The 16,834-nt window shown below is 38.4% G+C and overlaps 1 protein-coding gene across 8 annotated transcripts in view; it reads right to left on the bottom strand.

The window, feature by feature from the left end:
• PCDH15 (protocadherin related 15) overlaps nt 1-16,834 on the bottom strand; it is a 725,853-nt gene that overhangs the window by 342,453 nt on the left and 366,566 nt on the right. For 5 of the 8 annotated variants that reach the window (XM_052799247.1, XM_052799249.1, XM_052799246.1 and 2 more), the window contains 2 exons: nt 16,266-16,280; nt 15,504-15,569 (listed from right to left, as the gene is read on the bottom strand). In XM_052799247.1, the coding sequence (XP_052655207.1) occupies nt 15,504-15,569; nt 16,266-16,280 (81 nt within the window). The remainder of the gene's footprint in view (nt 1-15,503; nt 15,570-16,265; nt 16,281-16,834) is intronic. The other 3 variants (XM_052799250.1, XM_052799253.1, XM_052799252.1) reach the window with 1 other exon arrangement.

The raw sequence follows: 16,834 nt of genomic DNA, 5'->3' as shown, positions 1-16,834 counted from the left end.
ACAATCATTTATTTACAAGGTGCTTTTTTGGTGTTTTGGTTTTGTTGTTTGGTTTTTTTTTTTTTAAGGTAATAATGCTTTTGAAAGCATTGAGAACAGCTCATTACTCACCTGGTCCGGTTTCATGCTACCAGTAGCCCTTTCAGGCACATATTGAAGAATGAGATGTAAAGCCACACCTTCTCATTCAGGCGTGAAAAAGTATTAGGGTTTCATCATCATTTTAAATGAAAATTTAGTTGAGGTTTCCTTAAAAGCAGGTAAATTTTCAAAAGCATGCCTCGCTTATGGAAAGCCTCTCAGAAAAGTAATGGGAATTTCATTCTGGGGTACAGACTTTCAAAGGTCCTCGGGCACCTCCTGAAGGAGGCACAATGACAATTTCTCATTTACTGGATTTTCTATAGATTCTGTATATTCTGTTGTACTAAAGAGTGAAGCAGGGAGGGTACCTCTACCTGGACACCATCCTCTACATCATGCCAAGTTGTTTGGGTAGCAAGCAGAGAGGACTATGTCTAACTTGCTAAGAGCAACTGAACATGCTGAGCTTTCCACAGGGTGGGTGGCAAGAAGAAACCATGTAAACTGGGGCTCCTCAGGAGAAGCAAGAGGAGCAGGCCTGCAATCACTCTAACCTTAAGCACTACAGACAACTAAAAGATTTTCTGGATCATTCAAGAAGGGCCTGGGCACATTTATTTGTTTTTCCCCTAAATCTAGGATGCCAGCCAAAAACGAACACTGTTGGAAAGGACATATGCTGTGGTTACTGCAATGGGACATGCTTGCAAACCTTTCTTCTTCCCTCTCTCAGTAGCTCCAAGGTCCTTTTGCTTAGTGAGCTGTCATTTTTAGTTTTGTGCATTTTAATAAAACACTTCATTTTCCAACAAGGTAAGGTGGGAAATTCCTTTGACACAGGAAAGAAAGGAAGGAGATCAGTTTGGGATCCCATCACACTGTTAAACATGTCACCTGGTATTAACTGGACTTTGAAAAGAACTGAAGCGGCTCAGACCTTCTGACCATCACCAAAACCAAGTAGGCTTACAAACCTAACATGCTTAATCTTCCAAAAAAGCTTTTCAGATACCTATCCACAAACGTAGGTTCCACTAAATGACATCGCTCTCCATACTTACATATTCCAGGATGCATCCAAGTCATCTATGGCAAAGAGATTCCCCAGCTAAGGTTAAACTGAACGTACCATAAATCCAGCTGCCAGCTTACAGTGCTGTACAGATACACTGCTTCAGTCCAAGCAAGTGCAACCAGCTTTGTCTGCAGGCCTCCTTACAGGCTTGCAGCAGCAGCTTGCCAGTCTGAACAGTGTTTCACAAGTGGCAATGTTGCTTCCAAACCTATGCCGCAGACAGTATTTCCTGGTATCAGGCTCCATAATAACACATGTATAAAACCAGAGAAAAATTCACTGTACTCTTTGGAGGCATATCATAAGGAGCCCTAAAAATAAGAGATGGTAAAATAGCTTTAAAAGGCACTAAATATCTTACCTATCTTTACTACCATGGAAACAAGGTTTCAAACCAACTTTTCAAATTAATATTTTAAGAAACTCATCATACGAAACAAAAATATGTATTTTCACAGATTAGAGATAATTTTTACTACAGCTCTGCATCAGCCAGATCATTTTCTCATTCAAATAAGTTACCTGGGGTAAGTGGGGAAGTGAGCTTAGAATAAAATTACATTTAAAAAAATTATGAACGCTAATTAAACTATGACAGCTATTAAAAAAAAAACAAACCACAAACAAACCCTCAGCTACAAAAGAGTTGCATGCAGAAAACAAAAAGTAAAAATCAGTAAAACAGACATTTTACTAAATTACTGTCTTTCCACAACCTCTCCCACACAAATGCTGTCTCTATAGCTATAAATAATACTCACAATTGGCTATCTAACAATCTTTAAGACTGAAGTCCTCTACACATAAAAATGTTACAGCACCAACATGTGATGTAAACTTTTTACAGCCTGACAGGAACTTACTAAGACTTAATTGTAGCACTCATTTCTTTCTATCAACCCATTTAAGAAAAGATGACGACTTCAGCATTGTCATGATATAAATGAGTGCAATACTGAATTACATCCTCCAACTAATAGTCATTTCAATTTGAAGTATTACAGATTATTTACCATTTGTACAATGGTATGGCATGTCCTACCACAGATTCATGCCCTATGTTTCTATGCCAGAAGTGTACTCATCTCCAGCCCCATCCTCTGTTGTTCCAGACTGGACTCCCCACATGGACCTGGACCTGTTCCATCACCTCACTATGCCTACAGCTGTTAATTGATCCTGTTACCACCATCCCTGCTCTACCCATGCTGCTCAGGTCCTGTGGGACTGCATCCTGGTCAGTGGCGACACTGCCCCACCAGTGTTGGGGTCACTCCAGCTCAGCCCCACCACACAGCTCACTGATACAAACACTAAAAAAAGCTAACTTTTACTACACCTAGCAAGCTACTTAATGGGAGGTAGTAAAACAGGAGTGTGAAACAGAACAGAAGATCCCATTGATGAGCAAACCCCTACCTTAAGAACAGACCTCACTCTCGAGGGCTTCCTCTGGTCATCATCTCTTCAGTACGTGCAATCAATGGCATGCCCCAAGCCACCATCAGAATTTGAGCACATGGATCATTCCAACTCAATCAAGTAAACACTTCCAGCTGAGTGAAAATATTTCTTAACAGTATTAGCAAAAAGATTACATAATAGCTACAGCATCTGACAAGTCCAAATTCATCTTTGTTCACATGGATAGAAAAAAAAAAATCAACTTATGCTTTACATTGGATTAGTTGTAAATGTTGCAATTCAAAAGTATACAGAAAGGAGTAACATGCGATTACCATACACAAGACTGAGTTGAACAAGAGGTGAATTTTGTGTGAACTGAGTCAGTTCAGCTCAATAGAGCCCAAGGGGGTAAGAACAGATGATTCTGGGTTCGAGGGTAGCTCAAGTGCACAGGAACCAGCAGAGCCAGGGCTTTTAGGAACAAGAGCACCTGCTCAATATAGAGCTCAAAAGAGCTAAGTGAAGAAGTAAGAATGGATTCTGAGCTACAGGGCAGGAACCCTATTGTTTGACACAGAACACACATAAAAGGCCATTCCCCAAAAGGCAAAAGAAGATCCATTTGCTCTGACATCAGTGGCAGATCTTTGCCAGTGGCATAAGAGAAGACCTGAGCTCTCAACACTGCGAGATCACCATGGTAGTCACTATATTCACATTACCTAGAGCAGGGCCAGCTGGGATATTTGGAACCGACCCAGGTTTCATCTGTCCTAGAAGGTGGCTGAGGCAGGCTCACCCATACCTATGAACCTTATATTCCTGCTTTGGACACTGTTTCATACTTTTGTGAAACTCAGCAAAAATATTTCTCCCCCCGCCCCTTGCTACCAGATGCTTAAATCTATTCCTGGCTCTGCCACTCGTTTGTCTTGGCATTCACATAAATGCCACCAATTCCCACATCAGGGTAAAAGAGTTGCTTATAGGAACAGGCAGCAGAGAGTATAAAACAAGAACACCTGACTTGTTGGTGGGTAGTGTAACAGTAATAGATATCCATTACAATGACAGTGACATGCTCCGGGGAAGAGATTTTCTTCCAGATGAGCAGCGTGCCAAATGTAAATCATGTTTCCACAAGAGGAAAGGTTTCACAAAAGGAGAACTTGGCAAGAATTAAGTCACGCCCATAAAAGCAGTATTACTTAGTGAAAATAAGGCAGATAAATATCTAAATGCATCATCTATCTTATAGGGCTGACCCATACATGTTACTTCTGCTTCTAAAAGGATTTTCACAGCACCCACTTTTAGCCATGACAAAAGGAAGTGAGTGAAAATGGTATTCTGTATTCAAAACCATACCATGGAAAGAAGTTCCGCTTATGGTTTGAACGCACTGGGAACAAAGGTTTCAAAACAAGTTTCTTTCAAAGTTTACCAGTGCCCCCTCTTTGCTTACAAGGAATAGAAAAATTGAGCTCCCTGTTAATACATGTCAGTTAATAAAGAGTGACTCCAAAAATAAAGCGATACCAAAACATTTAACACAAAGCATGACATACTGTTCTGGCAATTACTACCAGAGGACTGATCACAACAGTCACCTCCCACTCCCCAGAGGAAAACTGATTTTAAACAGGCTTAAAACATATTAAATACTCCTATTATTGAACTGCTTTACTGGAACCGTAAAGGAGACGACAGTCAAAGAATATTACTAGTAAAATAACATTCAATGTGTCAAAATTATATGAAAGAAATAAGTTGTTGAAATATGCAGTTCTTCATTTACAAAGGTAAACTGACAGCCTGGGAATATGAATAGATTGAGTATCATAATCTGAATTATTCCAAATACTCAAATTGTCAAAGATGAGCTGTTCAGAAAATTTTATATCACTCTGAGGAGAATTTCCATTAAAAAAAGTGAATCTCAGGTACATTTTGAAAAGGCCTCGGCATTACAGAGCATAACTGTTATTCACAAAAATTATACCTACCACAAAATGGAGTGAAATTCCCAATTTTTGTCATTTTAAACATCAATACTAGGGAAGACCTGTGGTCTTGCCTGATCTACTAATTACTCCTACAGTTATTCAATATTTAGTGAACAAAACTCAATAGTTTGCAGTTGAATTAGTGCCTGTGGGTACACTGAGACAGTTGCAAGTTGTCAGCACAAGAAAGATTTCAGCAGATACAACTTGAGCCAAGATATGACACCTGAATGTGTGCACAGACAATGCAATGAAAAAACAAAAAAGCTTTGATGACTACATACAAGTCCTAAGAACCTACGGAGGTAGATGAGACAGTTAATGATGAAAACAAGGGGGAAAAAAACCTCTCATCCCTGAAGGTAATTTAAGGACATCTATTTCACCTCCCCCCAAGAGCACCAATACCAGGTTAGGATATTTTTCTAGACAGCTGACAGCACAAAACTGTTTTAAATAATTCCAACTCTATCACTTACTGTATTTTCTACCCTTAAGAATAAATTAATCAGTTTCTAAAAGGACAACTTCTTTTCTCCCCTACTTCCACCCCAAATTATCTCCTGCTTTTCGCACTTTGAGTTTTTCTTAAAAGGACATAATTAAAAAAACATTACTGAAAAAGGAGAATTGTAGAGATCTAACAAAAGCTCTACTTAAATACTGGCCACTGCTGATGTCTGTGCTCATGAATAGAAGTGGAATAGTAAGCTCATCCATTTTACAGCTTCTTCACTCTTTACACATTTGTCCTCCATGAAAACACATGAGTGTGAATTTAAATCTGTGGTATTAAAAATAGCATTAGACACCAAATTGATTCATGACTTTTCAATGAAGTTGTTAATACCAAAATCCTAAGAATGTATAATTCCAGAATGAAAATGAACAGGCTTGAATGAAACAAAAATAATTTCCATAAATTTAGGCCTCTTCTCCCATCTCATGAATTTATAAACTAAATCAAATTGTCAGCTAAGAAGTGATACTTTCTTGCACTAGTTTACATTTTGATTTGAACAACTTAAGACAGTGAGTTGAGCACCAACATGTATAAGCCAGCTGCTAACATGAAGAACAGGAGGAATACCACAAATACAAGTTACAAAAAAAAAAAAATTCCATCTTGTTGAAGACATTTGTTAGTGGAGTATAAGAGAATTTTCTAACTTCTAGTTCTTACACTTACCCATCATCTGCTCAACTCTCAGCCTTCTTACCTGACAAGAACAGCAGCTATATTCTTCCAGGCAATTTACCTTTTCTTAAAATATAAATTTGTTATGCTCTGATAATATTCGTGTTGTTGCATTTAATAATGATTCTTGGGACAGCTGATTAAGACCAAATAAGCCTTAGTCTTAATTGACTGTATCTCTGAATACAACAGAAGGAAATTCTATCTCTGGTTATCAAGTATTTAAGTCACAACAGAAAAAGAGGAACAGTCTAAAAGTACATTATTAAGCTGCGGCATACTAGCCAATTTTCCTCCATTATGGAGAGATTTGAGGACAGTACTTCAACCAAAGCATTCAGAAAATCCTCGAGTGTGAAGTTCTGCCAGAAGAATAAACCAAGTCAGCTACAATTGGGTCTCTCTTGATACTCTTGCACCCATCCTGCTGCGTGCTTCCCATCTCAAAGTCAAGGAGCACAGCAGTAGTCAGTAAGTCCCTTTCTCGTGCTATTACTGAAAACTTTCCTGGATTGTACAATGTCCCCAGTGGATTTCTATGGCCCAAACTAACTCCTTTCTCACAGTCTAACCAACACACTCCTTAATGGCACAGGAATGCCCTGAATGATCCAGAACTAGAGCCAGTACTTGCCAGGGCTGTGAACACCAAGCTGTGGGCTTTCTTTTCAGGTGGCCTCAAGATCTGACTGTATCTTCAGAGCCACGTCTAGACTCAACCTAAAACAGCCCATGCAACAGTTGTTCATCTGGATGACTTAGAGAAGTGTCATCAGGAAACATCCGGGCTCCCAAATCAGTTCGGCTGTGGGAAGACGGGGTTAAACTATACAGCACTCTGCAATGCAGTAAATTCAGGCTTCAGCCCTTAGTAGCAGCCTTAGCTCAGTGCAGCCACGCAGCATACACAAATCAATACAAATCCACCCCTCTTGTGAAAATTTGTCCAAAACATTCCGAAAGGGTAACTTCTGATAGAAGTTACTTAATCTGGCAGATATTAGATCTAATGTATCACCTTTCTTCCTATATAAAAACATAAAGCCAGAATAAACTCCATATTGCGTGCCCTAACTCGACAAAATGTTATTATGTGCCTGGGCCTGATCCAGATCAGATTTGTATTGCTGGCTAACCTCATGCTGCACAGACCAGGTATTAATGATCACAGAATAGCATTAGCACACACAAATTCAGAAAAGAATACTGATGCTTAATGCTACAATCATATTAGCCACTTAGATTGCATCGGCAGCTGATATCACTAGACTGAACTGCAACTCTCAGCCGACAAGTACCTAGACTTATTTAAGCATTCTCAAATGTACACATGGGACCTGAGAAAGTGGCAGTATCTGTATAACATGAGCAATTAGTTTTACAATAGAAGCAAAGTTGTTGGTGGTTTAGAAGCAAAGTTGATTGCACTCCTCTTTCCCTTGTACAGCAAGATAATATTTAATTCAATGATTTATTTACAGGCTGCAGTACCTTAACTTACACTTTGTCGTATATATATGCAACATACCACATCTCCATCGCTACAGAAACCAGATTCCAGATTGGTGAAGATATATTTGAAAAGGAATACTTTCCACGGCTGGTGAAAAACATTCACAAATCCTTTAAGAAGCTGTAAGATTGTCTAAAGACATGAGAAAAATCTATGTGTGGACACATAGGCATATAGACAATTGCATAACTTAGATTAGAAAACAGCTGAAGCAGTTTCTCCCCAGAAACATTTCACAGGAATGGTAAACAATTTATAAGCTAATGATTTGGGGTTTTTTCCATTATAGAAATGCAATTGTTAACTGCTACAAAAGAAATAGTGCACCAAGAGAAAGTTAAATGCAAAGAGTCCTCAAACTGCACCTAGGGGAAACCAAGAAAAATCAATACAGATACAGTACGTTATAGTATGGTCTCTCTTCCATTTCCACATCCACACAAACATACCAGATTTGAAAGATGTTTTTCTCAGAATCACTTGAAATAGTAAAACTAAGATTACTTTTATTTCATAGTGCTACATAAAGCTGATTTTTGAATGAAAATAAGTTGTTGAAAATAAGTTATTTTAAAATCAAAGATTGAGAGGCTCATAAAGACAATAAACTATAACTTACAAGAATATATAACTTCATAAATTCTAACACCTCTGTGCAACATGCTAGCACCTGTACAGCTTAAAAGAAAAATCAAGTCCTCCCTCCTGCAGCAAGAAACCCAGAGCTAAGGCTGAAAGCTCTGCTCTAATTTAGTCCTGTTAATCCCCATGGAACAGCTTTAAGTCTTGTTGAGGTGCTGAGTACACAAGGCTGTCTTCAGTTCATCTTATTTGTAACTTCCACCTCCCACCTCCCATTTGAGTGTCAACTGACTCATTTCCGGTAAACAGAGAGCTACTGCAGACAGTACAACAAGTCAGAGGAGTGAGCCTTATGCATGATATAAAGATTTACTAGGCCTACAGACACGTGAACATGCATGCTCCACGTGGAAACCTTCTATGGAAACAGCTATTTCACCAGGCTTAGACTGTTTCCTCCCACCAGTGATGTCTCTGGGACAGTGTGCTACACTACCATGAGATGGATCTGTTACCTCCCTTCCTTCCCCCACTGCTTCTTTTCCTAAGGAAAAGGGGAAAGCAGGAGCTTGAGACACACTGTTTTACTTGTCAGTATAGAAACTAAATATGAGCTTTTAATTAGATCTACGTGACCTCGCAAAATTTTACGGAACAGTCTTCTAACTTATCTTGGTTTGTACATTTGCCATACACATGTAAAGAGAGTTACGGGAACATACAGGACACTAGCAAGTTGAAACTCCCTTACACGTTTGACACATCTCATCTCAGCCTGCTCTCCCTGCTAAGGCTTTACAGGGCCAAATACCAAGATTAATTGCTGCAGATTTTAGTTTCACTACTTAGAACTCAGCAGCTCTTAGAATGTAAAATAACACACTTCTCACAATTAAATCTGAGTATTTGTTGAAAAAAACCACACTGGGTTTCAGTAACACAAACACCTTGAGTGGACCTGAAGTGGACTCTTGAATGTTTAAAGAAAAACATTACATGGTATTTTAAACCAATTATATAACCTTGGTGGCATGTTCAAAATTCAACTGTAAAACCAAAAAAGTCTCAGATAAAAGAATTTCAAAACAGCAATAATATCAGAGACATCATTTCTGTAGGAAAGATTATTTGAAGAAATCAAGACACTGAAGCACCTTCGCATCCTTCAAGTCATTAATTCAACCATTTTCTGAAATAGAAGGGAAAAGTAGGAAAAGACCATAGAGCTGCAACTCTTAAGAAATACTATTCTCAATACGCCCGTGTTCAACCACAGCAGCTTTCCAAATCAGAAAATGGTATTTTGCTAAATCAATTCTTCCCCTTAGCCAAAATGTCTTTAAGGCAGCCAGACTGGAATCAGCATACGATCCAGAGAAGAGATGGATAGCAGGACCCTTAATCTTTAAGGCTCATTAGTTCAATTCCAGCCCACACCAGTAGTCACTGAAAATTTTATTAAATAATGGCTGTTTGGAAGCCATCACACACAGTCCATAGGAAACACATTAGACACTTAAGCCCGTCTCAGAAGAGAAGCTACAGATTTTGTGCCTCTAGAGACATTTTCGTCAATCCCTATCAATTGCCCCTGAAAAACAAATTAAAATAGTTTGGTACAGCATGGAAATTTGCAGTGACATTGTCAATGTGCCTTAGTAATCAGGTCCATTCTTCCAGCATTACATACAATTAAACTGAAAATAAACTGGTCCAATAGTAGTGGGGAAAAAAAACCCACAGCCTGTTTTCCTGCATATTTGTGCCCCATTTCCCATGTAATCCCTCATCACAGGGAGTTATTGATGGGGATTTGTAGAGTGATCACACATCCTCTGCCTCCCCAGGAAGTCAGGCTGACAAAAGATTGTTGCCAAGATTGTAGGAAGATGAAAAGATATAAAAATAATACCAAACCCACGTACAGCCATGAAAGCTCATTCTGGCACTTACCTGTATTTGCATAAATACCAAATATCCCCAATAAGTATTAGGATTTATGTATGGAGAGGAGAGAGAGATCATGTAATTTGTGGAGACAGTCCAACTATTCATTCGCACTCTATACCATCATAAGGACAGGGGGAGAAGGGGGAACAGAAAAAACAATATAAAATCAAAAGTAGAACATTTACTGATTTACCTAGGATAGGCAAGAACACAAACAAAATATTCATAACTACAGAGTTTTTCTTACGAATGTGTTACCAAGACACCAGTTCATATTATTCTTCATATTAGGGTAGATCTTTTGAGTTACACTGATCTCTATATTGGCACCTGGCTAGCATACTGGCTATTAGCTAAGTATACCCCAAACAAGTCATCTGTTCAAATTTGAATAGTACTTGCCCGTATTCTATTAACTTTGTAGCTATCCCGAAATAAAACATGTAAAGGCAAATATCAAGCAGCGGGTATCAGAGGTACAGTTATTCTGTCTGTGCACCCTCATTGTACACAAGGTCACCCAACATCCTGCCAAGAAGCCTGCAACACTGCAGCCTGCTTGCTCCCTCACCCCAACCTCTACATTTTGTTCCAAATTCTATTTTAAACAGTTATATCTAGCAATTCTCAATTTTGCCTCTTTTAGAAGTCATTTTCCAATAGTCTACTTTCCATTAAAAACCGTTTTTAAAGATTCAAAGCATTTCGGTATGCTCATCTTAAGGAAAAAAAGCACAGGCAGCTCTACATGAAGGCCCCCAAAAACCTGGGGTGAACTGTGGCAGTACATCCCGCCCCCCCATCCTGCCAGCAGGAAACAAAACTTCTCCAGGAAGGGAGAAGGGGAAGGAAACCCTGGAGGCTGCAGGTTGAAATTTGAACTGGCCAATCGAGATGCGCCAGGTACACCGAGGTGACCCTCCTCGCCAATAGAATTAAATGACCACAGGTCAGATTCGACAGGGGTATAAACGGGGCCCCGCCGGAGGACACGTTGGCAGTCCTCCTCGGAGCAGCGGGTCTGCAGTCGGGGACTCCCCCTCGGGCTAGGGCACCGCCTGAGGTAACTCTTCGAGGGAGAGAGCCCTCAGCTTTTAGGTGAGTGATACGCGCGTTTTGAGCCATCACTTTAAATCTTGGGAATTCTTAAGTCAGCCGTGTAGTATTAATTCTCTTTACATCATTGAGCCTGTGATTTTATAGAATGTTATCGGACTTCTAACTAACTTTTGCTGAAGAATAAATCTGAGTTTTAACACCTGTTGGATTTGGTTAGTCATGCATCCGTAACATGAACTTGCAATGAAAAAGTCTGAAGTATGCAGAAGTCTCATTTGTTCAGTCTTTAAAACAAGTTAAAACCAAGTCTCAAATTTGGTAATAAAAAAAAAAACAAAAAACCATAGGTGAAAATAACTCTCTGCCTGTAAAAAAACACCTGTACATCTAGAAGAATTAAATTTTGCCACTAATACGATCTCAAGTACTATCACCCAGTCAGTTAAACAAAGGAGAAATGAAAAAATAATTCATCTTAAGGTACTCATGTACCTTAAGAAACATAAAGTTCACCCCTTGTAGGATTCTTCACAGGAACACAACTATAATCTAACATACTATCGTATCTAAATTACTTGATATAAAGATATATTAATCCAGTGGTGGGAAACTGTCAAATCCTAAATCTATACTGATCTCGCAAGGAGATCTTTAAAGGTCAGACGTGGTAACTGTGTATCTGACTATGAAAACAAGGAATAGTTATTTTCATAAAATATTTTTATTCCCTGAGATTTGCTAGTCTCCAGACTTTTTGTGAATTAGAAATTACGGAACTCAGTATGCTGGGAAGCAACATTCAACACAGTGGAACTAAAGATATACTTCTAAAGAGCAGGATCTTCTGTTTATTCAGTTGCCAGAACTTGATGAATATGTGCACTGGATGAAATGTCACACACAGGTGTTAACTCAGCTATTTTTTTGAGATCTTCATTCTAAAACCTTAGCAGAGACAGTCCAACATCAACAACAGACCTTTGAAAGCTGCAGTGCAGTGCAAAGAATTAAAATAACCTGATTAGATTTCATACTTTAAGTTATCTAGAGACATATTTGTACATATTACAACAAAAATAGGTGGATTGTTTCTCTGCATCTATCGGCAATTCCAATACAAAGTTTGTTTGGTCATTGGAAATGTTGTATAAGATAAATCTGCATATCAACCAAAATGCCTATCGCTAAAGCTTTGCTATTATTTTTAACAACTATATAATGCCAATTTTGAGACTGAATGGCAAATTATTTCAAAGAATTTTTCATAAAGTATGCTACTGAATTCACACACACAGTAAATACACACACTCACCCCACTGATCCTGGCATCAATATCCATGATTTTTACTTTCAGGCTGCATGCTCTATAACAGCAGCAACATCCAATCCTCGTTCCAAAGCTCCCAACGTATCAAAAACTGGTAATAAAACATTTTCTTATCACAACACACTGCTTCAGCTGACCTTCCTTATTACCCTTTAAATCCTCTGTTTGTTCCCTTCTCAAGATTTTTACAAAGGTTTTTTGGTGGCAAAGCTGTTTTGACTTATTTATAACCCCTTACCATTATATGGGTTCATCGTCTAATGCATAGGAAGGGCGAAAGGCTACAAAAGATGAGCTCTGGTGGCCAAACCATTTCTATTGACTGTAGCAGGGCTCATTCTGTAAATCTAACCGAGGCCCTACTGGTGATGAATCAGCTCTCAGTCTGCTTCTTTCACTAGTCATTTCAAGCTGTAGCTTAAAATATGTAAGGAAATTGGCCAAGGACAGTGCTGTGGAGCGCAAATGACACTGTAGCCAAAACAAAGTGTCACACAAATGGAATGGTACTCATCAGGATACAATAGTGGCTTGCATAGAACCAAGCCATCAGCACATTAAAAGAGAGTAACTAACAATAGCGTATTGATATTTTGGAACACCGATGGCATAGCCAGACACTACTTATAAACATCTCATGTAAGCATGTGATCGTGACCACAGAGAGGAGGAAAAAAAAAAAATAAAATATGGGGGCAGTTGCATGCAGAAAGCATCCAAGTAACAAAGCATTACCTGATCAGTTAGTCTTCTAATTCCCCAATAAGTGTGCACGCATGTCTACGCACAGATGTGTACTCATACATATTCAGTTGCAACAATACCTGTCATTCAGCACAGATCCAAATTCGACTCTAGCAAGCTAAAGCATTTGCCCTGAACCTGAAGACATCTGGATGGACGTACACACAGAGGTAGAAAACAAAATCTGCTGGTAGCTGCTCCGTGTCCTTTGCTGTGACTATTTTTCTATTTTAAAATATCTACATTCAGTTTAAGCAAGACTCATGGAAAACCAATTAATATGAAGTACACGAGTAGTAGCATTGACTCAACTGCTGAGCCTCCATGCTGTACTGAGATTTCACCTTCATTAATTTCAGTCATGCATGGTAGTGGGGAGGATACAACTTACCACTTCAACAAAGACAGCAAAAGGTTTAAGGACATTTCAACTCAAGAGCTGGCTTCCCAGGAGATCCATTTACTTCATATATATTGTGACTTACAGATGAGGTGTATCGCTTCCATTAACTACAATGCAAATTGAAGTTTCTACTTCCGATTTGACTTCTTTAATGGGGAGTTAATGGTTCATAAGAATTCATAGCAAAAGAGATTAATTAATCATTGCAGACACATACAAAACTTTTAGGAAATTCACACCTCTCCCCACCATACTCAATTTAACCATCTTTCTTGCAGGACCAGTTACATTTGAACAGAAATTTTAACTTTCTAGTTTTTAGCAAACACCGAATCAAGCATTAAAAAGCTGAGGAATGAAGTTTATTATGCCATTCAACTAGAGAGCTGCAAGCTTCTTGTTTCTCTAAATTTTTGTTTATATTTCAGATTACTCTATGGTCAGCATCTAGCCTCAGTTTCAGCTGTTGTTCTATAAAGTACTATAAAACATGCCAGTAGGACCTATGTATACCCAAGAATACTGGATGACTTCCCAACAAGGTGATACAGGTATGATTATTTCATAAGCATCAAATCCCAAGACTCCTTCTACAGTATATTCATTGAAAAAAGATAAAGAAAAAAACCACAGTATTGATTCCAGACCCTTCAACTATTTAGGTATCATATATACCAAACTATTTTAACGATAGTTGACTAATATTGCAGCACAAATTACACAGAGAAGTTCTGCTATTAAAGAGTAAGACCTATCATGGATGTTGTAATTTCATACCATTTGAACACTCTGAAAGAAAAAAAGACTTTTTTTTTTTTCACTTGATATAAGCATGATATAAACATAATAGAGTTTTCTACTAAAATTAACACTGCACTGTATAAGTTACTTTATGGCACTCAGGCTGCATTACAAAAAACAAAGTAAACAGGGGAAGAAAAAAAAAAAAAAAAAAAAAGAGTCCTGCTCAGCATGTGGACACAAATATGAGGGGAATTTCATTTTGCTGAGACCAATCATCATTTTTTCAGCAGACAGGATTGCAAGAAAAATCAGTACAGGAGAAAGAAAACAGCCTGTTTTTAAAAGCCACTCCAGTACCAATTAACAGAGTTCTTCAGCACATAGGCATATTAACAATTGGGTTTTTTGGTTCTCTTACCAGTAAAACCTGCATACGCTTAACCGTCTGACCTTGAGTAACTCCAACAGCAAGCAGTTCCCCCAAGGACAACAGCAGAGAGGTTCCACCAGCATGACCTGGACTTTGTTCACCATTTCAAGCACCCACATATGATAAATCATAACGACATGCAGCACACAACTGCGCCTAGCTTATGAGGTTTAAAAAAATAAAAGTCACAAAGGAAAAATCAGGAAAAAGTAGTAACTTGGTATCAGGAGTAACACCCACCTGTAAAAAGCACTGACTCTAACAGCGTAAAGCACTTCATCACGTTACAGTATGCTGTATAAATGCAATACTAAGACTACAGATCGACAGTTTGAGAACTGTATGATTTGACAGGAAAATTAAAAAAAGAGATTAATTTTCTTTTGAAGTTTCCATGACAACTTACAAGCAAGTTCTGCCATTTCAGAGGTACCCATAAACTCATATTATTAAACTTAGAGCAAACCAACAAGCAACCTCCTAAATGCTGCGTGTGAAACCCAGAAGACAGCAACATTAACACTCCTACAAAGCTTCAGAGAAAGGTTTCAACTTTCCCTAAACACAACAAAAACAAAGACTTACCAGAACTTTGTCCTCCAGTAATATCATACTGACACAAGAAGTCAGACAGTAAAAAATAAGCTGGTGTATTAGCAACAAGGGAGCTAAACTACTGTTGTATTACAAATAATTGTGGTCTAAATACTTGTTTAAAACTAAATGCATATTCACAAGAGCTATCTGCAGTCAAAGACCAAAGTCATCAAAATGTGTAATTTTCAGGAAGAAATGACACCTCTCAGCATTTTGGGTCACTGTCACCTTTCCACCCGCAATGCCCGTTAACAGGTTTTCAGAGACCAGCCCTCACTGCCAAGCCAGACACGGACATGCCACTAATCCATGTGTGCTTCTACACCCTGATCAGCTAACACAGGGGAACCAAAGGGGTGTCGCGGAAAACCGAGGTGCACTCACCATTCCGACTTTCTTCATCAATAGGCACTATTGTGGCTGGAGGACCTGTTCTGGCCAATTTGCAATCTATAAAGATGAAAAAAGAAGTTATTTCTAATTCCAGAAGAAGGATCTTGGGGGTTTTGTTGCTGTTTTTTAAAACAAGTCAGCATATTCGCTGTACTGAAGACAAGCATTCATTAGGTATTATGTATGTATAGACTACAACTGTTAGCTAAGCTACACTCACAGAAGATCAAAATCTGAGCTGTTTGCTTATCCCTTACTCAGATACTTTATAAAGCAAAGAAAAATCTGATAGCAAAGGATTTAACATCGCAGATGCTGATCCATATTTAAAATACTTAACAGCAGAAACTTAATATGGTTTGTTCTGTTATCTCTTATGTGAGCCTTCCTTTCCACATCATGAACACACACACCCCCAGATCGTTGTCACATACCACCACAATACAGTTTGATGGCTACACTATAAAACTGTTCATGTCTTGTTCTAAATACCACCAGTGATCTCAGTGAAGCAGAAGTCCTTCAGGACAGAGATTATACAATGGTAATTTAACCCAAAGAAGTAACACAGGAATGATTAAAAGGTATAAAATCGCAATTAAAGCTTCACAACAGAAACAAACATAATTTTAATTTAATTGCAACAAAAGGATCTAATTAAAGAGAGTGAACAGAATTTTAATAATGTTCTAAGGAAAATAAAAATTAAAAACAGACGAGCAATGTTCAGGAAGTTACATTTTGCCATCTTACCCTCATATTGCCAGTCTGGAGTCAAAAGTTTAGAGTCATCAATGGAAGCAGAGCAGAATAACGAAAGAAAATAAGTAAGATTTGGTTGGTTTACTCAAAAGATAGGTTCAAAGACATAAAGCAGTACATGCAGAGCTAGCAAATGCATAGGTGTAGTCTTAAAATATATAAAAGCATGTATACTATATGTGATGACTACATTTAGTGTAGAAAACCAAATTGCTCACAAAACAGATGAAAAATATTACCTCTTTAAAGCACGCAGAAATAAACGTTAATTAAGAAGCGCTTTTCATTTTCAAAGAGCCTCGCAGTACCACTGAAACAGTGTGATAAGAGAGAACCATTCTCCCCCCCATTTCACCATGGAGAACTGTATATGAGATTACAGTCCACATTTTTAAAGGCATTTAGACTCTCCTCTGATCCTCCTGACATGGCCCCGGCCACATGGATGGCTACACCCCATTTGTAAGAAATGACAGCTTCTAATTGCTTTCTAGCCAAGGAAAGAAATGCTGGAGTATCACTGTTTGTTTGGGGTTTTTTTGAGAGACAGGTCTAAACAC

This window comes from Harpia harpyja, chromosome 10 (assembly GCF_026419915.1).
Source record: "Harpia harpyja isolate bHarHar1 chromosome 10, bHarHar1 primary haplotype, whole genome shotgun sequence".
In the NCBI taxonomy this organism is placed as follows: Eukaryota; Metazoa; Chordata; class Aves; order Accipitriformes; family Accipitridae; genus Harpia; species Harpia harpyja.
This window is presented reverse-complemented; position numbering and strand designations above follow the sequence as displayed.